Genomic DNA, 21,862 nt, shown 5'->3' with positions numbered 1-21,862 from the left:
GATTAGACATTTATCAAAGTAAGGACATAGTATTATCTGCTTTTTACAAAAACACCCATAGAAAGTGTTATTAGATTGTATAAAAAAAGTTAATATTGAGCATTATGTTGCACATTGCGATGTTTACATGATATATTTTTGCAAAATACAAGCTATAGTATGTAGCTATAAAATGTAAGTAAATACAATTGCAGTTGAAGCAGAAGTCAAATAAGATGTAACAATTACAGTCTCATATTTAGCCTTTCATTTACACACATCAGTATTTGTTAATTCTAAAAAATATATGATTTTGGTGCTTAGGTGATGTAAGATGTGAAAACAAGTAGGAATTGTTCTACATCTCAACCTAGTCATCTCTTGATGGCTATCTGAATTAGAAAGTGAGGTAGCTCGAATAAATCCGAAAAAAAGTTTGAGAGGCAGCCAGAGAACTCAGTGCCATTTAGGGTAGGCAATGCTTTTAACAACAAGCAGCAAGCTTGCCAAACCAGACCAAGTCAAGCCTAAAAGTTCATTTAACTCTTTCATACCTAAAATTTACTTTGGTGACAAATCTGAAAATGACCCAAGGATGACAAGAAGATTTTTAATAAAATGCTATGGGGTTCAGTTTTATATGGTTTTACAAATGAGGATTCACACACAGGAACACCACAGACAAAAAACAATGACCGAGGAAAGTGATTGCAGAATCACAGAAGCATTTAGGTTGGAAAGGAACTCCTGAGATGATCAAGTCCAACCTTCCCTGCTCTGGCAGGGTCACCTGGAGCAGGTTTTCCAGGACCATGTCCAGCAGGTTTTGACTGTCTCCACAGATGGAGACTCCACTTCTCTGGGCAACCTGTTCCAGTGTTTAATGGTATTTCATTACATCTCCCATTAGTTTACTACTCCCAGTTTGTGAGATGCTGTGGAAAGGACAGAGATCCATAGATCACAGCAGTGCATCTAACTGTATGATGAAGCAGCTGCCATCAGGTGTAATATCTTACATAAGAAAATTGAGCTAAATTGAGTAAAGATTTAAACAGAAGATTCACAATATCATTACTTTGGCTATGAAATACAAGTAATCCCCTGACTGCTTCAGCACTCTGGCTGAAAAATAGCTACCTCACCATGAAGAATAAGGGATATTTCATACATTAAATGATACCATAGCTTGATCCTTTTATATGTCAGTCTGGTTAGGAACATGGGCTAACCATGCTATAAATATTCTGATGTAGCTAGATCTACTGCCTGGATTCTATCTGTAATGTGGATATGTCCTAAATATAGAAAATATGTAGATAGATACATATGTATACCTCAGCAAACTGAAAATAATTCATTAGATCTCTGAATAATGCCACCATAAAAAATATTTTCGCTTTCCTCCCTGAAGTTACAATTTCTTGGTAGATGTTAGTCTCACTCTTGGGCAGGATGTTTTTCCTCTGTGCTTTAATAAACAATACCTAATTAATGTTTCATTAGCAAAACATGCTAATAAGTTCACAATTAATTCACATTTAAGCAAAAAAATGCAACAATATCACTAAATGTCTAAGGAATGTATGCACATGAGGGTTTAAAATTTAGGCCTTGATCCCTCAAACCTGTGTTGACATGCCAAACCTCTGTATTTGTGAGCCACCCCAATGCAGTCAGTTTACTCTTGTCCAAATGCTTAGTAGGTTGGTGTGCTTACAGGATTGGAGTGTTACTCAGAAACATGCATTCAGATATTCAGATGGGATTTTTGTCCTTCTAGAAAATCTGGCTGTAGGTATCCAAAATTCGCAGTACTTCAAATCAAAATGCTTTAGAAAATTAGGCTGATAATATTGATACTATATATTGGGAAATGCTTATTTGTCTGGCTCATTTATCTTCCAGAGAAGCCTTGCATCTATTTATCTTTTTAATATGAGTCAGGAATTCAGTGATAGTTGAATAGACTGTGCAGTACCTTCAGGACATCCATCCATCCATCCATTCATTCATTCATTCATTCATTCATTCATTCATTCATTCATTCATTCAGGTTCTTCACAGCCTGGAAAGGGATCCAAAATCTGACTTAAATTTTCTTCTATGAGAATACACTTACCTAAATTGCTGTATGTAGCACTGCAGGGATTTAAGTCAGGAGAGTTTGAAGCTTCTTCCTTTTCTTCCTCCCCTTGTGGGACACGGACAGATGATACTGGGATGACTGAGGCACTGCCACCATTGTCCTGCTTCACAAACACAGCTCTAGGAACACGAGGGGACAACTCCTCCAGTGTCGTATCATCGGGCACTTGACTGAAACAAATAAAACAAAATCACCTGGAGACCAAAGCTGGGTACTAGATCCTACTGGCAAAATACCAGATTAGGCATTAAATACCTTCAGGAAAGGGAATGAACTGGTAAAGAAATAAGCTCCTTTCACCCTCCTTTTTTAAAGAACTTTCTGCAATATTTATTTTCCTTAATGAGAAACAACAACTTCTGACTGAAATAGTAACATGTAGTAGTTCATGCCTGTCATACAAAAAGGGATACAGCTGACTACAGTGAATGTATGTATGCATATGTATGCAGGCATGATTCTGCATAAAACATGGGGGACTCATAGGACAGCAGCAGAGTTTAAGGTGCTTTTTGCCAGGCAAGACAATTTTGCTTTAGTCAACAATACCCAGGCATAGCAAGGGGGCTGTTAAGTCTTAATAAATGAATAAAACTTTAATGATACATTTTCATATACTAGTAGGGTTGTAGGAACTGACACTTTGGGAAACAGAGTAGCAGCTCATCTAAGGCAGTAATCTATTTCCCATGTAAAATTAACCAGGATTAAAATCCATCTGCATTAAGGCCAATTGCAGAAGGCCATAAAGACATTCTTCTGTGCTTGGTATTAACTATGAAGTTTTAATCAAACTGTGATGACTTACAGCACAAAACTGTGAAAATCATGGATTCGGTAATTTTTCATGGATATATTTATTGCAGCATGATTAAAAAAGTATGTTATATATATGTATATTAAAAATGTTTGGGTTTATTAAAAAAGCCCAAATCCTACTGAAAATGTAGCAGCAATTATCTATAATATGCCACATTAAACATGTCAGAGGAAAAATATTTCTGTGCCTTTATGTTCTCTCACTCACAGAAACAAATACTCATTATAGGCCAAATCTCAAGAGCCCATGTCCTATTCACTAGTTCTCATTATTACAGCCTGATCAAACAGAACAGCAGGAATTTTAAGTACTTGTGACTTCCACAAGGGATAGGGGTAATGCACTTCCTTTAAAAGATGATCACATCATGTATTTGTACAGATACTTAATTTTTGTGGTAAAGATTTTAAACCTAATATAACTTCTGATGGACAGAAACACAAGTTATGCATTTTCAAATAGACATAGCAGCTGAGTTTCTGTAATACAAATCCTTATAGTGGAAAGAGAGATTACATCCTCAAAGAGTTAACATAAATTATAGGCATATGTCTCTCTATGCCAAAGCCAAAATACTGAAAATCATGATACACAATCTCCTAGCAATCCCAGACTACAAAGATTAAAACATGCCAATACTTTGCATAACACAAGACCCCATGTACGGTGCAGCACGCACATGCTGTTTCTACTCAGACTCATGAATTTTAACTGCAGGCCGATACAAACAAAACTCATTAGAACTTGTTAGTAAAAGAGAAAAAATGGCATAAGTTCAAAAAGATGTAATCTTTAATCAGCATAAAACTTTTTGTTCATTTTTAGTACCATGCATAGGAATGGTGTGAAGAACATTCCATGTGTCATAAATGTATCCACATTAAAAAGTTAACCTAATTTCAGAGTAAAGCATACATAAAATTAAAGCAGTAACAAGGCTCTCAAGATGATGAGAAATTAAACTAAAGACTTGTAGTTGCTGTAAATCATATACATACCTGCATTCCTCAATAAGACTGTTTTCTTTAAGAAGAAATAGGTTCTAATAGCTTTATAGTCTGTCATTGCCACAAACCAGGAATTATCATATCTCAAAGTAATTTTTTTAGTATCGATTGGTGAGGTACAGGACAGACTCATTCTCCAAACCAGACACATGCAAGCACATACACTAAACCTCAGCTCAGAAGCATTTTGCCAAAGTAAACCAACAGCTAGAAGGGAAGAAAGAAAAAAAATACCAACTCACCCACTGTACTCACTCACACAATTCCCCATTAAAGGAAATTCTTTCAGGGCCTTCTTGAGTCTTTTAATCATGTCTTGAAACTCTGGCGAGCCATTGATTCCACAGTGTTCTGATGTGCTACAAGTTGTGCAAGCTGTAAGCAACAGGGCTGAACTCTGCACAGAGTGATACACCTACTGCACCTTAATGTTTACCTTAGGGGGTTGGTCCCACGGACTTGCCAAAGCGCCCCAGGCAACCAGTCAGTTACAGCCCTGCCTTCTTAACTCTTCCACTGCCTTCGTGGATGAAAAATAGTTCCCTGTCTACTACATCACTGTTTTGGTATGACAACTATGGTCTTAGTCATGATAATTAGTTAAGGAAAAGCAGGTTCAAATTTCAAGAGGAGTTTTAGGAACTTAGACTGATCTACTGTTAAAAGTAAGTGAATATCTCAAATCTGTATTCCAACTAGTTTTAGAGTCTGAATTGAACACATTTGAAAGCACAGCAATTAGATGTCAGGCCATGAAATCTGTAGGGAAATGCTTCCCTGTATCTTAACAGTGAAGACGGAGAGATCAAGCACATGTACGCAGTGCAGTGACTCATCGAGCAAAATGCCAACCCGACACAACACAGAAGGAACAAAAGGCGAAAACTCCCCCACTCCGTAAGCTACAAGAACCAAATTCCCAGTTGCTTTTGCCTCATGAAATAGTCTGAACAGTTAAAACCCCTAGTTTTTGAGAAAAGCAGAGCAGCTGATAAACAGCTCTGAAATGAGAACCATTAAAGCCTGGTAACTTTGTATCTACTTGTTGATAGCAAGTGATACTTAAAGCTATCTCCTTATTTGGGATATTTATACATATTTTGCCAGGATGGATTCTTTGATGCCTTGCGTAAGAGCCCAGATTTAGCTTTTACCATAGTGGGCGCAGCCTCCTCTGTCCAAGCCTTTTTCTTTTCCCTTTTTTATTTCAAAAACAAACTTCATAAGAAATGAACTACCTGAGAGAATTCTGTTCCTCGGGCACATGTGGCTGAAACAACTACTCAGTTAATGGAGGGAGCAGCCCTTTGCACACAGAGAACACGTTTGTTTTCCTAAAAAGCTTAGATTATGTGCAGCAAAAAAACTTGCCATAAAAATGACTGTCCTTCAGATAACATCCCACTGAATTCACATACTTGTCATTCATATGTGCACAAACTCAAAATTGTTTTAAAAGTGTTTTTCCTGCAGGGACAAATGCCCCTAACTTCTTTCCTCAAGCTCTTCTGCATAATTTTTGGAGGACAGCCAAAAGATGATGTGGTTTAACTTGCCTTGGTCTTTTTGGGAACAGTTAAGAATCCAGAAAGCAGCCTGTGTACTGTTCATTTTTGTAAGGACAGTGGAATCGGCTATTGTGTGACCTGCATTTTCCTCTATTCAGAGCATGCCTTCTCAGAATGATTAATAAACAGCGATGAATATGAGGGAGATAAAGTGGAAACAATTGTAAGTCACTTACAATAAGTGATTCTGAGAGTGCATTCCTGAATTCAGGTCAGATCTAGAGGTCAAGCTGAGGGAGTACAGTTCTGTGTAGGACAGCACATAAATCCAAGTGGTGAAAATCAGTGACAGAAACATGGAGAGAAGCTGATGTGGCCTTAGACCCAGCTGAGACTCTGATCTCCCTGAGTGGACATCAGCAAAGCAATAATCAGTGGCAGTCATACAGTTTGAGAAGAGAGTCCAACAAGGAAGATGACTTAGTTTTACACACAAAAAAAAAATATCTGTGTAACTTGTAGATATATTTAGTTTCAAAGGGATCCCTTTGAGATCCCCTCAGGCCCTACACCTGTAAGCTAATAAAGCTAATATAAAGCCTAAATTGACTGAATAATCCTTGAGGAAAAATGCAGAGAGGTTAATGGCTTGAGGGCAGTCAAAGGCCACCTTACACAGGAACTTCTACCCAGAACACAGACTGCTTTATTTCTGCAAAACACTGAGCAAAGATGATCAATGCCCAGGTTTCAGAGGACGTTATGGGTACAGAAAAGGCATTGCAGTGGGGCTCATGCAGTTCCGTTCCTTATTACCACCATTAGCCAGAAACAGTCACTTGAAAGTGAAAGAAACTTCTCAAATGACAATCTGAAATAACTAAGCTATAAAGTTTATTCCTAATTCTTATTATTTAGAAGTTGGCTTAGTCCTGAAGCATAAAAATTTATATTTCTTTTTCTTTTAAAATCTTGTATAATGTGATGCTTGCATGGATAAAGGGAATACATTTGATAATCCAGTAAAGACATCCTGCTAATCTCTTTAGTGTCAGCAAAACTTAATGGCAATGAGTTCCACAGATAGACTGTGCATTATAAAAAAGACATTTTTCTTTATCCATTTTAATTCTAAGTCTTTCCATTTTACAGACTGTATTAGAGGAGTTAAGGACAATTATACACGATTTACCATTTCTTAAACTAAATTTATAAAATAATAAATGGTAAAATCCCTTCTACTTTGTTCTTTAACAGCCCTTGGTGTTTACAAATCTTCACATAAAATCTTACCAAACTTCTTGCTTAATGAACATGTATCATTTCCAATTCTGTTAGCATAGAGATATTAAAGAGAAGAATCTCACAAAAGTTCCTCATTGACAAAACAGGGTAAGATAGATTGGTAATGGTCTTAAAAGCACTGTTGGACACTGTTAAGTAAACCTTGCTGATATCTAGAAAAAAGCAAATCAAGATAGATTTGGGGAGAAGGGAAAGTTGACAGTTCCACCTGAACTTTTCAAGGTGAGGATTTCTCCCATTTCAGTAGACTTGCTCAAGCAAGAATTTTCTTTTCAGCTTGAATTCTCCTCACCAATTTATGCAAGCTACACTTAAAAGGTTTTGGATTCACCTTAAAACTTATACAAGAGGTCCTTTAAACTGGGAAGGACTTTGTTTTAAACAGAACCCTCCTGTGATTTAAAAGATTTTGTTCTCTTCTCAAGTAGTTCCTGAAGCAGCTGTGGAATCTGCAGGATTGGATCAATGACAACGAGAAAGTGGAATGTGGCAGTGGTGGTTATTCCTGCCTGTGGATGTGATCCTGATCTTAACATATGACTAAGTTTTTGAAAAACAATGATTCCAGTTGTTTTTACTGAGTAACCTCTTAGAGCATTCTTATCCCTCTAGATATACAGAGCACTCAAAGAGTAATTTCATGGCTCCTGTCTCACTGAATCAAGAAAGCCTACCTGTAAGCTTCATTCCCTACACTGTCCAGGTTCTTGAGGTCCACACCACAGACGATGTGCACTGTGGTAAAGCCCTAGCCCCATAGTCTCCTCTATTTTTTTCCTTAACAGTTAGTGGCATAACAGAAAATACTAAAAAAAACCCGCTGAAGAAATAACCCATACGGGGCCTTTTAAGTCTTGATGCTCTAACTCACCTCATTGGAATTGTCTTTCTCCATTGCCTGTATTGTGGAAATTCAAAGCCTAACTCAGATTTTTGAGGTCAGGTTTGTCTTACTGTAATTTAAAGCAAAGTGTTGAAAAGTCATCAGCAACCTCAAGGCAATCAGCACAACAAAAAGCATTTGAGGATCACTTACACTACTGAAGCATTTCCATGGCAGGACACAACTGGGCAAGTTTTTGGCCAGTTTTCTAAAAGATTCTCATCTGTCATTGACATTTATGTTCATTTTAGGAGCAACAGTCTGTCTGGAAGTTACTCAAGGTGAACTATTTGTACTATGAGTGTGGCACTGGAGTAAGATTTGAAGGATAACAAGACATTTCCAAAAGCTTTGATATGAGCCCATGAAAGTGTCCAGTGAAATGCCAAGGGGCTATTTTAACAAAAAATAGCCTTAAAAGAACACCAATTGATGATGTAGTGTGTAACTGCAATGGAGAAGCATGGCTTTTAAGAAAAACATTCAAACCAAAACTTTAAAATATGTGTAAGAATTTCACTCCTTTTGGAAGCAAGATACAACAGGATCGTGATGTTCTGCAAATGTGAACGATGGAACTCATATCTGTCGACTGTGAGCTCAACTCCCTTTGACTAACACCATTTTAGGAATTGGATTGGTAATCCCAACTTTAGCTATGAAGAAAGGCTATCTTATCTAAAGCAGAATGGAATGAATATCTAGACCTCACTACTTGAAGGAAGTATTTCAGTAAACATACAGTTTTCTCTTTAGTTCATCCAAGACTGGCCCAAAGATCCTCTAAAGGAAAGTTATGGCTGACTTGTAGCTATGAAAGGAAACTATTCAGCTTAATACATAACTGAAATGGAAATGGCTGTGCACAAATCAGTTGTACCTTGATTTACAAAGGCACTGCCATCTAAACCAGTGCTGAATGAGGTTGTAGTTCAGCTCTGATGTGGTTTATGAAGATAGGAAAGGAAGAATCAGAAGGCTGTGCTGCAGTTTTCTTTCAGGAAACGTCTCAATTTAAAAAGCTGCTACTGGGTATAAGCAGTGATCTTTCAATGAAGAAGAGAAACCTTTATCTTCTGAAACTCTACTAGATAACAAAGCCTTTGAAGAATCTTTTTTTTTTTTTTAAACTTCTGAGTGGACTCCACACTGTGCTGTACCACCTTCATCAATTACAGCGACTTGGGCCAAAAATATCATGTTCTCTTTTTAGAGGTCAGTTTTAGGTTTTGCCTGAGAATAACTGCTGCATCATGAACTACAGGTGTTCTAAGAACACCTGATTTTCATTCCAGTTAATGATAAAAGCTGATGTGAATGCTGATTTTTAGCAAAAAATGTATCCACAGATTTTTTGTAAATTAAATACATTAGTATTTGCTAGCTCCTTTTGAACCACCATCCTGGCATCAAACAGAAACAATCACATGGATGAAACAAAAGCAAGTTCTTTTGTATAACAGAGAGATAGCTTTCAGCTTTGCAAAGAACTGAGTATTTTGCAAGTGTTGTTCAAAGGGAAAAACTGACCTTTCTAGTGATAACTTTAAATACATTCAGCCCTGTTTTGTAGTTATGTTATCATCTTTAGCAGCCTTGTAATTCATTGCAAAGGAAGGAAATATTCTATCTTAATTTAATTTGATTTCCAGACCCCCTGCCAGTAATCTGACATTTTAAAACTTGTTTATTTTCTGGATCATCAGTTCGGTTTTTCAGTGAGCTTACTGTCGTTGGCATTATGAGCTAGGAAAGCATCACCTAACCTGAGTTAGGAAAGTTAAGTGTTTGCAAGTTTAACTGAAGTTTTTAAACATCTTTTCCATGCACATATTTTAGCCTGAATTAACACTAATCTCTTACTAATACCTGAAGAGTTAACACAAGACAAATATAGCCTCTTGTCTGTTATGTTTCCTGCTTGTGCCAAAATGGAAGTTGACAATCCTGATTCTCACCTACTGAGATATTAAAAACAAAAGCTAAAATCCTTAAACAAACAAAAAACCCCTTCATTTTTTGGCATTATAAGGTTTCACTTGGTCTCTTTAACAAAAATTAAGTAAAAAACAAAATAACTTAAGGCATCAAATTGCATCAAGGTAATTAAATATAACTCCTGAAGGATAAAGATATCCACTGTCCAGTGTTCCCACAATGTGTTTCTCAGCACTTCAGTGTATTTTCTTTGAAATTTGTAGAAAACATAAAACAATATTGTTAGAAAGAAGAAATTCCAATTCTAACATTTGGAAAATGCCAATTTTCACCCGGGAAAACTGCAAGATATAATTTTAGCTGGTATCATCATGACTTGCAGAAAAATAAAGAGTAAACAAACGTTTTGGAATAAGTGAATGAGACAACAGAATAACCAATTGCCTTCAATAGTAAGGGCAGAAGGTATTCCAGTAACAGTGCAAAAAAATAAAACATTATAATAGCACCATCTCTAGGGTAGCCTAAGAACAAGTGCCCACTATGACTGCAGCCATTAATTGCCCTTTTACCACCGAGATAAGCAGCTGCTCCTTCCTGACTGTTCCCCCTGTCAGAAGAGCGAATTGATCTGGCTGAAAAATAACTGCAAAGTTATTTTACACTTGGGTCACTTCCCCAGTCTGGTTCACCGCAGGTGACCACATGAACTGCTTTGCCAGCACCAGAGTGGGTCACTAAGGAGGTGGGAGCAAGTGAATCTGCTGATGATGGCAATGTATTTGTTAATGCTGCTAAGAAACCAAATAATGTTGGTACAACCTAATTTTCTCTAGGTTCCCCAGGAGATAACAGAAAAAATGGGTTCCTCTAAAGTGGGGTGGAGAGTACAGACTTCTCCAATTCTTTAAGTTGCTCTCTAAACTGTCTACTTCTCCCCATTTCATTTAGGGTAAGTCTAGAGAGACTCGACTCCTATCAAGGGTTATTCTAGCCCTGGGTACATTCCCCACTGTCTTCAGTCTTAAACTGTAATATGCACTGTAAATGCAGGGACACTCCCTTTTGTCACTGCCCCTCCCCGGATCATTGTGGTACTGTACATCTTACAGAGATGCTGAGTGCTTACAGCTCCTACTGAGTTTAATACTTTGTGAAAGTGCTTAATGTTTCTGAAACTCACACCCACAATTTGTAATGGGATTAAAAAAAAAAATTCTATTTTTTAATTTTCACATACTTTAAAAAAATTTTTTCTAAATAAAATTTTTGACCCTGAGATGACGATTCATCTACCTCTGCAGAAACAGACAGTACACTAAGATTTTGGACACCATCCTATCTTATATTTGGGGCAATTAGTTAGAATGGATATCTACAGAAACCAGCTTCATATCATACTATGACAAACCCTATCACCACCTTACATTACAAAACCCAAAGCTGTCCACATCTGACAAAAGGCAAGTAAGTCTGAAAAGCAGTCCTGATCTTCATGAAAATGCTGTATCAGTGTTCCCAACATAAGATATAAAAGTGATTTAATTACACTTGATGCAAATGGTCACTCTTGGTTAGTTTAAGACATAGTTATTTTACTTTAAGACAAACAGCAGTCAGTTTATGGTAAACTCAGACTATGCTCACACAGATTTCTGTTAGTTTAAGTCAACTTTAAAGCCATTTAACTAAAAATCACTGCAACTTTCTTGTATAGACAATGGAGAAAGAAAAACAAAGAACACTGCCATGATACATTTTCTGAGGCTCACACATAGCTCAAAGATTATAAAATTTTTCATTTCCTACCACTAATTGTTGTTATAATGAACTAAATAATGCAAGTTTGAAGCTATTTTTGAATTGGTTTGTATAATAACATTGGAAGACATATTCTAATACATCCAGAGCTGTGGTCTATACTCACTGAAATGCATACTATGCCCATGTGACCAACTGCAAGAAATGTCTGCAGCCCTCTTAGGTTATGCACTGTCATGAGCTATAGGAACTCAGTGGTATGTTCCTATCTGGAACTAAACACAGTTCTTTGTGTTCAGAGACAACCAACAAAGCATGGGTAACCTTGATAAGAGAACAGACCTAAACCACGAGACAGACCTAAAATGTTCAACTAGCATGAACCAAATACTTACACAGAAATTGAAACAATGAATCAGTAAATTCTGGTTTTAAAAAAAATCAAAAATGAAATCACTGAACAAAATTGTCAGGCAGAAATGGAGTGACCAGCTCTACTGAATCCAATACTGTTAGGGGACAAAGTATATTAATCTCTAAAGATAGATTATTTTACAGATAATCTAATTCTATTTTTACTTTTTTATATGGTTTGTTTTGGGAGTGCTGCAGTGATGTTGCAGTGTAGCATCAAGTTCATTAGCATCCTTTGTATTCTTAGGTATGTGAGATAAAGTTAACATACCACCTTTTATGAGTCACAGATCTTTTAATTTCTATTATACTTTTTGATAGTTTCCTTCTGTTTCTGTGGAGAAATTCTTTAGTCACCTATAGCATAAATTAGAAATTCCAGAAAATGTATCTGATTCAATGTAACGTGTCTATTATGAGAGATTAGTGAACCTGCAATGCAAACTCCAAATATCAGGTGCTGTTTCTAGTGACTTTTTTTAATCTTCTCTAATATCCAGTGTAACACAAAGGTTTTAAAATTATGCTTTAAGTTACCTAAAACAAATATACTTTGAAAAAATTACACTTAATGTAACAAAACTCCTTAATTTCTCCCCTTTTCAGCAGTACGTACAGGATAGTTCATGACTAAGTGACTAAAAAAGATAAGCTGATTATAATACCTGGGGATTTTCTTGGGAATTGGAGCTGGTGATGAGTGACTCTCTATTTTCTGTTCAGAGCTCTCTGGAGACTTTTCCTGCGTTTCTCCTTTGTCTTTTGCTAGTGCATCTGCGATAGCAGACTCCACTCCACTCTTGTTCTGAACATCAGCCTTTGGTTCAGGTTGTGCCGGGTCACATCTATACATGAAAACAATCGACGGCTTCTCACTGGAGTCTGACTTGGCCTCACTGAACCAGTGATGACGTTGAACTGGAGGAGGGGGGAGCATATGTATGACAGTTCCATCAAGACCCACCAATTTTCCTTTCTCTTTTTCTTTCTCTTTGTCTTCCTCATCATCGGTTTTCCTGCGGCGGAAGAAGCTCTTAAATGATATCCAGCGTTTGGGTTTCGCATCAGCAGCTCGCCGACCTTCTGAATGAAGGATTGATTCAGCCTCTGTCGACCTGGTGGGACTGTTTGGTTTGGTCCAATTGCTGAAATGTCTTTGCAACAAGTTACTTGCATGATAGGGTGACGAAGTGGACCGTGGAGGAGGAAACGGTGGCGCTTGCTCTGTTTTGGGACTTGTGGTATTTGGCGTGGTTCTCACCGGCTTTGGAGAGTGAGTGGCAACCGGCTGTGAAAGTGAGTCTTTCTGCATTTTAACGGCAGTGTTTTCCACCGTCTTGGATGACTCTATTTCAGACTGTGACGTAAACAGAGATTTGGGTCGTACCAGGGTGTTTTTAGTAGCATCTGCATCAGGGGGTAAGGAATACAGTTCCTCTACGCTACAAGACTTGGGCCCAGACTGAGGCGTTTCTGGAGGAGACTGCGGAGGCTGGATAGAAGCCACGATCTGTGAAAGCACCGTGCTCGCGTTCTCTCTACCACTGCTGCTGCTGCCAACAGAAGCCTCTGGTGTTATGTCTATTTTTGCTGCAGGCTCTTGTGTTGTCTTTTGAGCTCTCGATGGGGAGCTGTGGTCAGAACTATGACTTCTTTGTGGTGATATCTGACTTTTACTGAGACAGCTATTAAACTCTTGGACCTTTTGAGCCACAGAACCCAGCCTGCATTCAGAGCTATTAGTCACCCCCTTCGCTTGGGAACATTCAGTGGGTTTACTTCCTATGGCTTCAGTCATTTTGCTTTCTGTTTCTATTTCTTCATATGTGTGGCTTATTACACTAGTAGTTTTATCTTTGATGGACAGCTCTCCGCTGGTCCCTAGAAAACTTTTATAGATAGCCAGGTTATCATATGCATTTGGATTGATTACAATAGGAACTTTAATAGCATTTTTGGAGCTCTTAGCATAAGTGGGCTCATCATGAATGATAATAGGAAAAGGTGGCATGCCAGCATTATTGTAGCTGTTGAATTTTATCTCAGATAAATTGGGAGACTTAACTGGGATAGTTTTTGAAGAAATGTTTGTAGCTGTAGGTGAAGTAGGAGCTGATTTGTGGCTTGTCTTCCTGGGAGGAACAGAAGGTCCAGAGCTGTTAGCAATTAACTCCACCTTTGGTATCTTCTGTCTTGGGCTCGTACTAGAAGTCCACACTTCTTGATATCTGATTGCACTGGATTTTTTCAGATTAGTATTTACTCGTACAGGTGATGCTGCAGAGGATGTAACAGGCGTGCCGGGAGTTACTGGTGAGCTCGGGTTAGAGGATGTATTTTTGGTTTCTGAGGTTTCAGTCTGGTTCTCCTTACATTCAGTGGTCATGGCAGCTGATACATCTACTATGGTATATGGCTTGCAGACTGGTTGTTCCATATTCACCACCCTGTAAGGTTTAGCTTGCTCTTCCACAGGCACCAAATTAATAGTTACAGCTTGACCAGCAACATCTGAAGAACTTTTATTCTCTTGCTTATCAGTCTGCACAGCAATTTTGCCATCCTTCTCTTCTAACCGAAGCGCAAGGACTGCCTTGTGAGTTTCCAGACTTTTCGGAACATTTCTGGGAGCTTTTGACACATCCTTCACTTGTTGATTATCACAAAGACTTTCATATTCTGGTTCAATCAATTTGAGGTCCTGAGGAGTACTAGGAGATAACCCTCCATTACAGAGCTTCTGCGAAGAACTGCTAGTTGTTCCGGAACGAGACTCTTCTGTCAAAGACGAATCAGGAGATGTAGAATCAGAAGATACCATGCTCTGCATGCTCTCTTGCCCATAAAGAATCACAGTCTCTTCCCCGTAACCATTTAAAATTTCATCATAACTGTCATCATAATCAACTGCACAGATCCGCTGGAGAGACTTGTTTCTAAGGGGCACAGTATTCCATTTTTTGTCAACACAGAACTGAACAGGAGATAGGGTGTTAGCTCTAAAATTAGCAAAGCGAGGTTGGCCCCTCATACGAATTTCCATTGCTAGCAACTCTTCATCACTTTCATCCCAGCTCTCATGCTCTTCTTGCATGCTGCCAAAAAACGCGTCATCCTCACTCTCATCTCCACTAGAGAACTCCGGGTAACAGAAACGTCCACCTTCATTACTTATTACTTCAGTGCTTCCACTCAGAATAACATGCTTACTGTGTGAATCCTTCATTCCACCCATCATGCAGCTTGGAGGGATCTTTCTTTCTAATGATCTCTTATAACAATTATTTATTCTTCCCAGGAAGGTTTCTCTTGAGTTCATTTCATTTCCAGTTAGCTGAGGTGTGGCATCCAAACCCGCAATCTCCTTCAAAACTTCTGTCAGTCCATTATTATTGTTATTTGGTATCTTACCTACACCATCATTGTTGCCGTAAGGCCTATGAACATGGCTATAACCTTCAATTTCATCTTCATTATTATTGTTCAGTGGTTTTTTGTTCAAGACAGCTTTGTTTCGGTTCCAACCTGCAGGCACTGATTTATTCTCACAATGATCTGGTGTGCTGATTTCGCCACATACACCCTGCCCATCTACTACCATCATGGTGGGTTTCACAGCTATAGTGGGTTTCTTTGCCACAGGTGGTCGGAAGTTTCCTGTATTTCTCCCACGATGGCTGTTACTTTGGTTTGCATTGGATTTCAGGTTTCCATGTGAGAGGTTTTTTTTTTCCGATACTGGGGGTAACTGATGCAAGCTTTTGGGCTTGAAGCAGTTTTTACATTCACCAGGTTTCCAGACGTGTTCAGTGAAAGTGTTGCAAGCAGACATTTTCCCAGAGCTTTGCGCTTGATGCTGTGCTGTTCAGTGCATGGTAAGAATTTCATCCATATGTTTCCACTCTGTCCACTTAGTATGGCTACTGTTTTGAGCAGTGATCATTCTGAAACACAAAAGAGAATGAGGATAAGAATGGGGAAAAAACAGGTTGATCATTATACTTACATTTTCCATTCTATGAACAACTTGGAATAAGTAGCCTTTTACTGATGTCTTAGCTCTTTTTACCTAAATTTATGAGCCTGTGTAACTGAAATGCAAAAAAAGTTGCAACTATCATTCTTCTCATACATAAAGAATAAAAACTTTGGCAGCTAAGCCCTGTATTACTGAAAGCAGAGAAAGAGACAGTAATGGCAATGACTTAGAATTTAGAGTAATTCTCTTGACTAGTTCAGGACCATTGACCTTTAATTTTGCCCAATAAAACAAATGCTAGGAAGAGGATATAAAACTGAAGATTAGCACACATTGCTTTCAACATAACTACTTAAACATGAGACAGGAAAGTAAGAGTATGTTTATTCTCCTAAATGCGATTGAGGTAATTTGTTTTAGCTTTGAATGTGAATGAGCTCAGCTTAAGCTACAAAATATGTTCAAGCAATTCCAAACTGCCGTTTTAGCATTTTTTTCATCAAAGTATAACCGGACAGGTATTTTGGTTGAAAGAGCAGGCTGGATGGTTATCCTGGAAAAGTCTGATAAAAATGCTGGGGAAACCTTTCCAGAAAGTCACTGCTTTAGCTTACAATAGTGGCAATAAACCATTCTTCTTGTCTCAAAACAAAGCTATGGATTTTTAGTACCCGTTTTATTTCACATGTTGCTTTTCTACCTAACCCCTCCAAAAATAACAATTGAAAAATCTCTTTCAGAGTGAACCCTTTTATTTCCTGAAATGATCAGCCTTAAATAAAAACCAAACATGCATCTCCTGGGCTTTACAGTCATTGGAGTATCCACGATTTGAGAGTTTCATGAATTACTGCCTGAAGACCTTAAGCCTTCTAAGCCAAATTCACAAGTCTGGTCTCTTCATCACTGTTGCATAACTCAAAGTATTGGAGACATTTTACTGAGCTAAAACAATCTGTACGTCCACCACAACTTCTGCAAACACAGGCATTGAAAATCATTAATTTTATATTCTTACAGGTTTCAGGTGGAAGTATACTTGCTGATCACAGAAGTACACTGGCAGGGTATTAATAAAGCCATTCAGTTAAAGACGCAGCTCTCTAGAGCCCGTGGTTAGTAACTCAGCAGCAGGACTGCTATGCTGGAATTCACCACAGGCACAACTGGTTTTCATCCGTGTAGCAAACAATAGAAACCATTAGTAAAATTGACACTTGTATGAATTTGTCAGTCTCCTCACGTACTGCTCTGTGTTTTGGCAAAGGGCTGTACTATGCTGGAAAACTCTAATATAACAATCCTGATCCAACACCAGATGGGGCTGAAGTCTAACTCTATTAGAGTATCTTCAGACACATTCATGGTACCAGGGCTATCATATTTCATACGCTGACTAAATATGTTTCCAGACAAAGCTTTTTGCCAAAAAGTCAGTGCCAAAAGCTTTCTCTGTATGACCTAAGAGATAGAAAGTCTGCCAGTTAGAGATCTGCCCAAACTTTCAGCCTTTGTTTTCTATATACAGAGTAAAATATCTTTTGTGTTTTTTTTATCTCTGCCAAGATTTGTTGTTTCAACACTTTGCAAGCCCATATCTTGTAAGCAGAAATATTACATTAAAAAATAATTCTCCTAAAATCAGAGAGAGAGAGTGCGCACACACTGGAGTTTTATACTCTGGTTAGCTCTTTTTCATGTATTTAACAAATAAAAGGAGTAAAGTTACACTAATAGGAATCTAAACTAAATGTTTTCTTGGAAAATATATTTCTCCATTACATAAAACCTCTGACCAAAGAATTCAAACAAAAGGGCTAGTGCATATGTGTGTGTTTTATAAGATTTAACTGGGTGATATTATTTCTCTGAAACTGTGTAAACTGCACTTACTCTAAGAATCCTATCACAAACCAGACAGCTTTATGGCCTTCCAGACTAAGCATTTTCTGCTAGGAATGTTGGGGTACAAATGGGAAAGCACTCCATTGCACGCTTTCATATGCCTACAGTTTTATGTTTTACCACGGGCTGTACTCACTCTCATTTGCTCCAATACACTGATACTAGGCAGTTTTCCTCTAACCCGAATGAGCACTACATTCAACATACGAATGCAAACTACAGGAACCATAGCAGAGCCACAACACAGCACTCCAGTCAGAGTAAAAACAACAGCATGGTCATAGCTCTGTGCGAACATACATCCCACGTCCCAGGTGTACCACCTGCAGCAATTCAGCTTAAAAATAAAATACATGTTGATGTGTCTGTGTAAATGCAGACACAACTTGTCCACAGAAAATACCTAAGACATGTATAGATATTTTTGCTCTTCAATGGAAATGGAAATGGTTTAAACACAACCACAGTCTCTAATATGATTTTTGACACAGTCTGTGGAACGGACCATAGCCACTGACTTCTCCAGTTTATGAACTACATCTGGGTTTCCAGTGGGCTTGTGCTCCTGCAGGATGACAGGCCCTGGAGCATGCTTTAACATTGCCTGCAGCTGGAACAAAGGAAACATGCACCTTCAAACTAGAGGAAATGTATCTTTAGAAAACAACCAAAAGAATTCCAACACTGTGCTACTTCCATACTTTGAAATCAGAAGCACTCTTATTCTGTTACAAATTAAATTCATAGTGACCTTTATACATCTAAAGAAATATCTGCATTCTAAAAAAAAAAAATTCAGGCAGTTTCCTCACTGCTGTAAAACCAATAGTGATTTTTCTGATGTTTTCCTCTCCCTTTAAAGAAAATATATTGACTGTTTCAACTACAGATACCCTATTATGAGTGATAATTATCGTGACAGTGATTATGAGTGATAACAGAACTGAACTTTTCTTTCAGTATTAAAAAATGTAAAACATTCCTCACATGTTCAGGCTATTGCTTCCATGGCTGTTAACAGCAGCTGCAGCTTGGTAGGGGGCAGCAGAGTCCAGTGACAGTAATGAAAACGCACACAAATACAACAAGAAAAAAATATCCTGCTGTAGTTCATTTCTAGACTTTTATCCTACTTTCTGAAACAAAGGTTAACAAGAGATCCAGGCAGTCACACATCAGATCTCTTAAGCTGCTAGCCATTACATAGCTTTTCTTCCCAGCTTCCCTGACAGCCCACCTAACTGCTGAGGAATGGGAGGGAATGTCTACTCCGCACAGCTCCTGGATCTTCTGAAACGAGTAGTTTGGATGACAGAACTTACTTGAAGATACTCAATCTCCACAAAACCAAAGCAATAACAACCTCAGATGTTAACTACAAACCAGCATCAGGCTTCTAAAAAAAGCATTAACAGTAAATATGTGATATCACCATTGTGTATTTCATCTCAAAGCCTTTTATGTAAGTTGGTAAATTTAACTATTCACAATTTATACACGGAAACACTGCAGTGCAGTGACGTTAAGTAACTAAAATTCACCAAGTGAGTCAGTGACAGGAACAAGTACAGACAGACAAGTTCTGCTTCTGCTGTGGTGCTGCAGCCAGCAGATCGTGATACTTCACTAAACGGTTGAGTCAGCTCAGATGGTTTATCAGCTTTAAAGGCCGAATCACTCTGTGTAAATGACAATAATACTCCTCATTTCAGCAGATACACAACTGCACACAGGAGGGCTCAGTCTGACCCTGTTAAGTTGCCATCAAACAGACACAAAAGCATATTTCATCTTCCAGGTCAGAGGGAGACAATGACAGATTCAGAGTTGCAGTTGCAAAAATGAAGTAATCAGCTGAGATCTCCTCATGTCATGGAGCTGAACTTTGCATTGAAATGCAGAAGTATTTTTGTGGCTCTTATTTGTTGACATCATCTTTGGGGAGTGCATAAAGATAGTAATAAACACGCATTTCAGGCATTTTCCCTTTGTTCTAAGTAATTTCAGGCTGGCGGGTCTCCTTTAGATGCATGCTGGCTGAATCACAATGAAGGCCTTCTCCAGTAATACTTTATACTAACATAATCCAATTAAAAGGAACTTAATTGGTGTGCAACATTCCCTACAATTTCAACATTTTAAAAATGAATAGTCTCAGTAAGTACCAGATGGTGACACGCACTAATTAATCAGGCCTGCTCAATGAATGAGCATATTAAAATGAATGCACCTATTAGACATGTGTTTTCAATGCTGTATGCTGCAAAAAAACTCCCCTTAAATGAATGCCTGCTATAGTACTGAGCAATGCGCACAAGTGTGCATTTCATCATTGGTAATTGTAACACTATCACTCTTTGATCTCTTCTTAGATCACTAGATACTTGGTACAGATTTCCTTTTGTTTGTCCTCCTCCAGGGAAAAGGCATTTAGCTCTAGCATTGCTATCCATGAAAATGGGCCTGCAATTTTTATGCTGCAGAAAAAATGGCACTGATCAGCCTTCTTACAGTCCAATGAATTGCTACTGAACAATCCACGAACCTCTCACCATTGACAGCATGTCCTCGGACTGAAGTCAGCAATGGGAATCCATCCTAGGCTTCCTATACAGGAGTGCCCAAACACCATGACACCACTCCGGCTTTCTGGCTCTGCCTGAACCACCTATAGGGATCTGGACAGTCGCTGGTCATCAAAAACAATAGTATAAGTCTAACATAACAAGAATAAAGTGATGGTTATTCTCTGACAGCATCTGATTTCTGCTTCTTTTAAACTTTAATATAATTGTAATAATTTTAAGAGACTTTTTGGAAAAACTGAAACGCTCAAAGTTCACACATAAAGTCCTGCTTGGGTGGCAATGGGCTGTAGAAACACTCCATCTCCCAGAGTGTTGAGACTGACTGACTCAGGGCCACTGAACCATCACAGATAACTGGGACCACAAACAAATGTGACATATGCTAATTAGGGGGTTTTTTGGTCCTTCATGCCATAAAAATAAATTCTTCTTCAATTTGACATCATTAATCCAACTTAAAAGGAAAGCAAAACCCCAAGTGACAGTAACTGCAACATCTGTTACATACAAGAAATACAACGCAGAGAGAAGAGCTCCACAGCCAGAAGTTATGGTCCCAGTTTGAAGGCATGTTGAGAAACACACTTGGTTACGTTCAGTGCCCAGAAGCACTGTGCTTGGAATAATCTTGCAGCACTTACTAGTGAAATGTAAATCAAGAAAGAAAAAAAAGAAGATACTCTATAGTCCCACAGCAGAGATTGGAAATGAAATCTAAATTATCAATATTAAAAATATTAAAAAAATATGAGTAGTGCACTCACGGATCTCACAACACTTCACAAAAGTGAACAAGCATTTTATAAGACAGATTTCTGCAGAGAGGAATAGCAACTCACAATTTGGCGAAAGATCAAGAAACAGACCCTGAATCTTAAGTGTGATGCTCAGTTCAGTCATGGCACTTATTTCACATGAGGTGTGTCAGGAAAAAATATGAAACTAAATAATAGCAAATGGCATTATGGACTGCCACAATTATATTCCCAAAGTGGACTAATATTCACTAAATATTGGATCACTGTAACAACCTAAAACTGTGAGTATGGCAGATAGCAGTAATGGAAACGTCCAGAAATGCTTGGCATTATCATTTCTGTTAAAAAAGTTCTATCTTGTTATAGATAGTTGTTGGGGTTTTGTTTGTTTGTTTGTTTTTCTCCTTCCAGTCATAACTGAGTGCCCTGGTAACTGTCCAAGGCTGTAAGTAAAATGACAGTTCTGCAGAAAACGCAATGAATCTCTAGTGGATATTGAGGAGGCAATGACATAGACTAAAAAGTTGCCAATTTACTTCAGAACCACTCTTCAGCACTATGGTACTACACTGGTGAGATGTAGGGGGTATGATGGATGGAGAGGACAACAGAATCACTTTTATCCAAACTAATGAAAAAAAAAAACCCTAGTTACAAACTTGCTTCAAGACAGTATGAAACAATCAGGAAAACAGCTTCAAACTATTTTTCGCTTTAACCTCTCAAACTATATTTTCTCTCCTTTAAAGAGAGTTTATATTACATAAATATTTCATAAAGCTAAGTGAAGGAAACCCTTGAATATATTTTTTCTACCTAAAACTTGTAAGAGTAAACCATGATAGAAATAACCACTGAACTGGAGCAA

General features: G+C 38.1%; 1 protein-coding gene across 2 annotated transcripts in view; it reads right to left on the bottom strand.

Annotated features, from left to right (window-relative positions):
• PEAK1 (pseudopodium enriched atypical kinase 1) overlaps positions 1-21,862 on the bottom strand; it is a 71,746-nt gene that overhangs the window by 25,431 nt on the left and 24,453 nt on the right. For both annotated transcript variants that reach the window (XM_026856421.1, XM_026856422.1), the window contains 2 exons: positions 12,430-15,708; positions 2,102-2,298 (listed from right to left, as the gene is read on the bottom strand). In XM_026856421.1, coding sequence (XP_026712222.1) covers positions 2,102-2,298; positions 12,430-15,596 — 3,364 coding nt within the window. In that variant the 5' untranslated portion in view covers positions 15,597-15,708. The remainder of the gene's footprint in view (positions 1-2,101; positions 2,299-12,429; positions 15,709-21,862) is intronic.

This window comes from Athene cunicularia (genome assembly GCF_003259725.1).
Source record: "Athene cunicularia isolate RWA chromosome 10 unlocalized genomic scaffold, athCun1 chr10_part1, whole genome shotgun sequence".
NCBI classification, from domain to species: Eukaryota; Metazoa; Chordata; class Aves; order Strigiformes; family Strigidae; genus Athene; species Athene cunicularia.
Note: the sequence above shows the minus strand (reverse complement) of the source record. Positions and strands in the feature narration are given on the sequence as shown.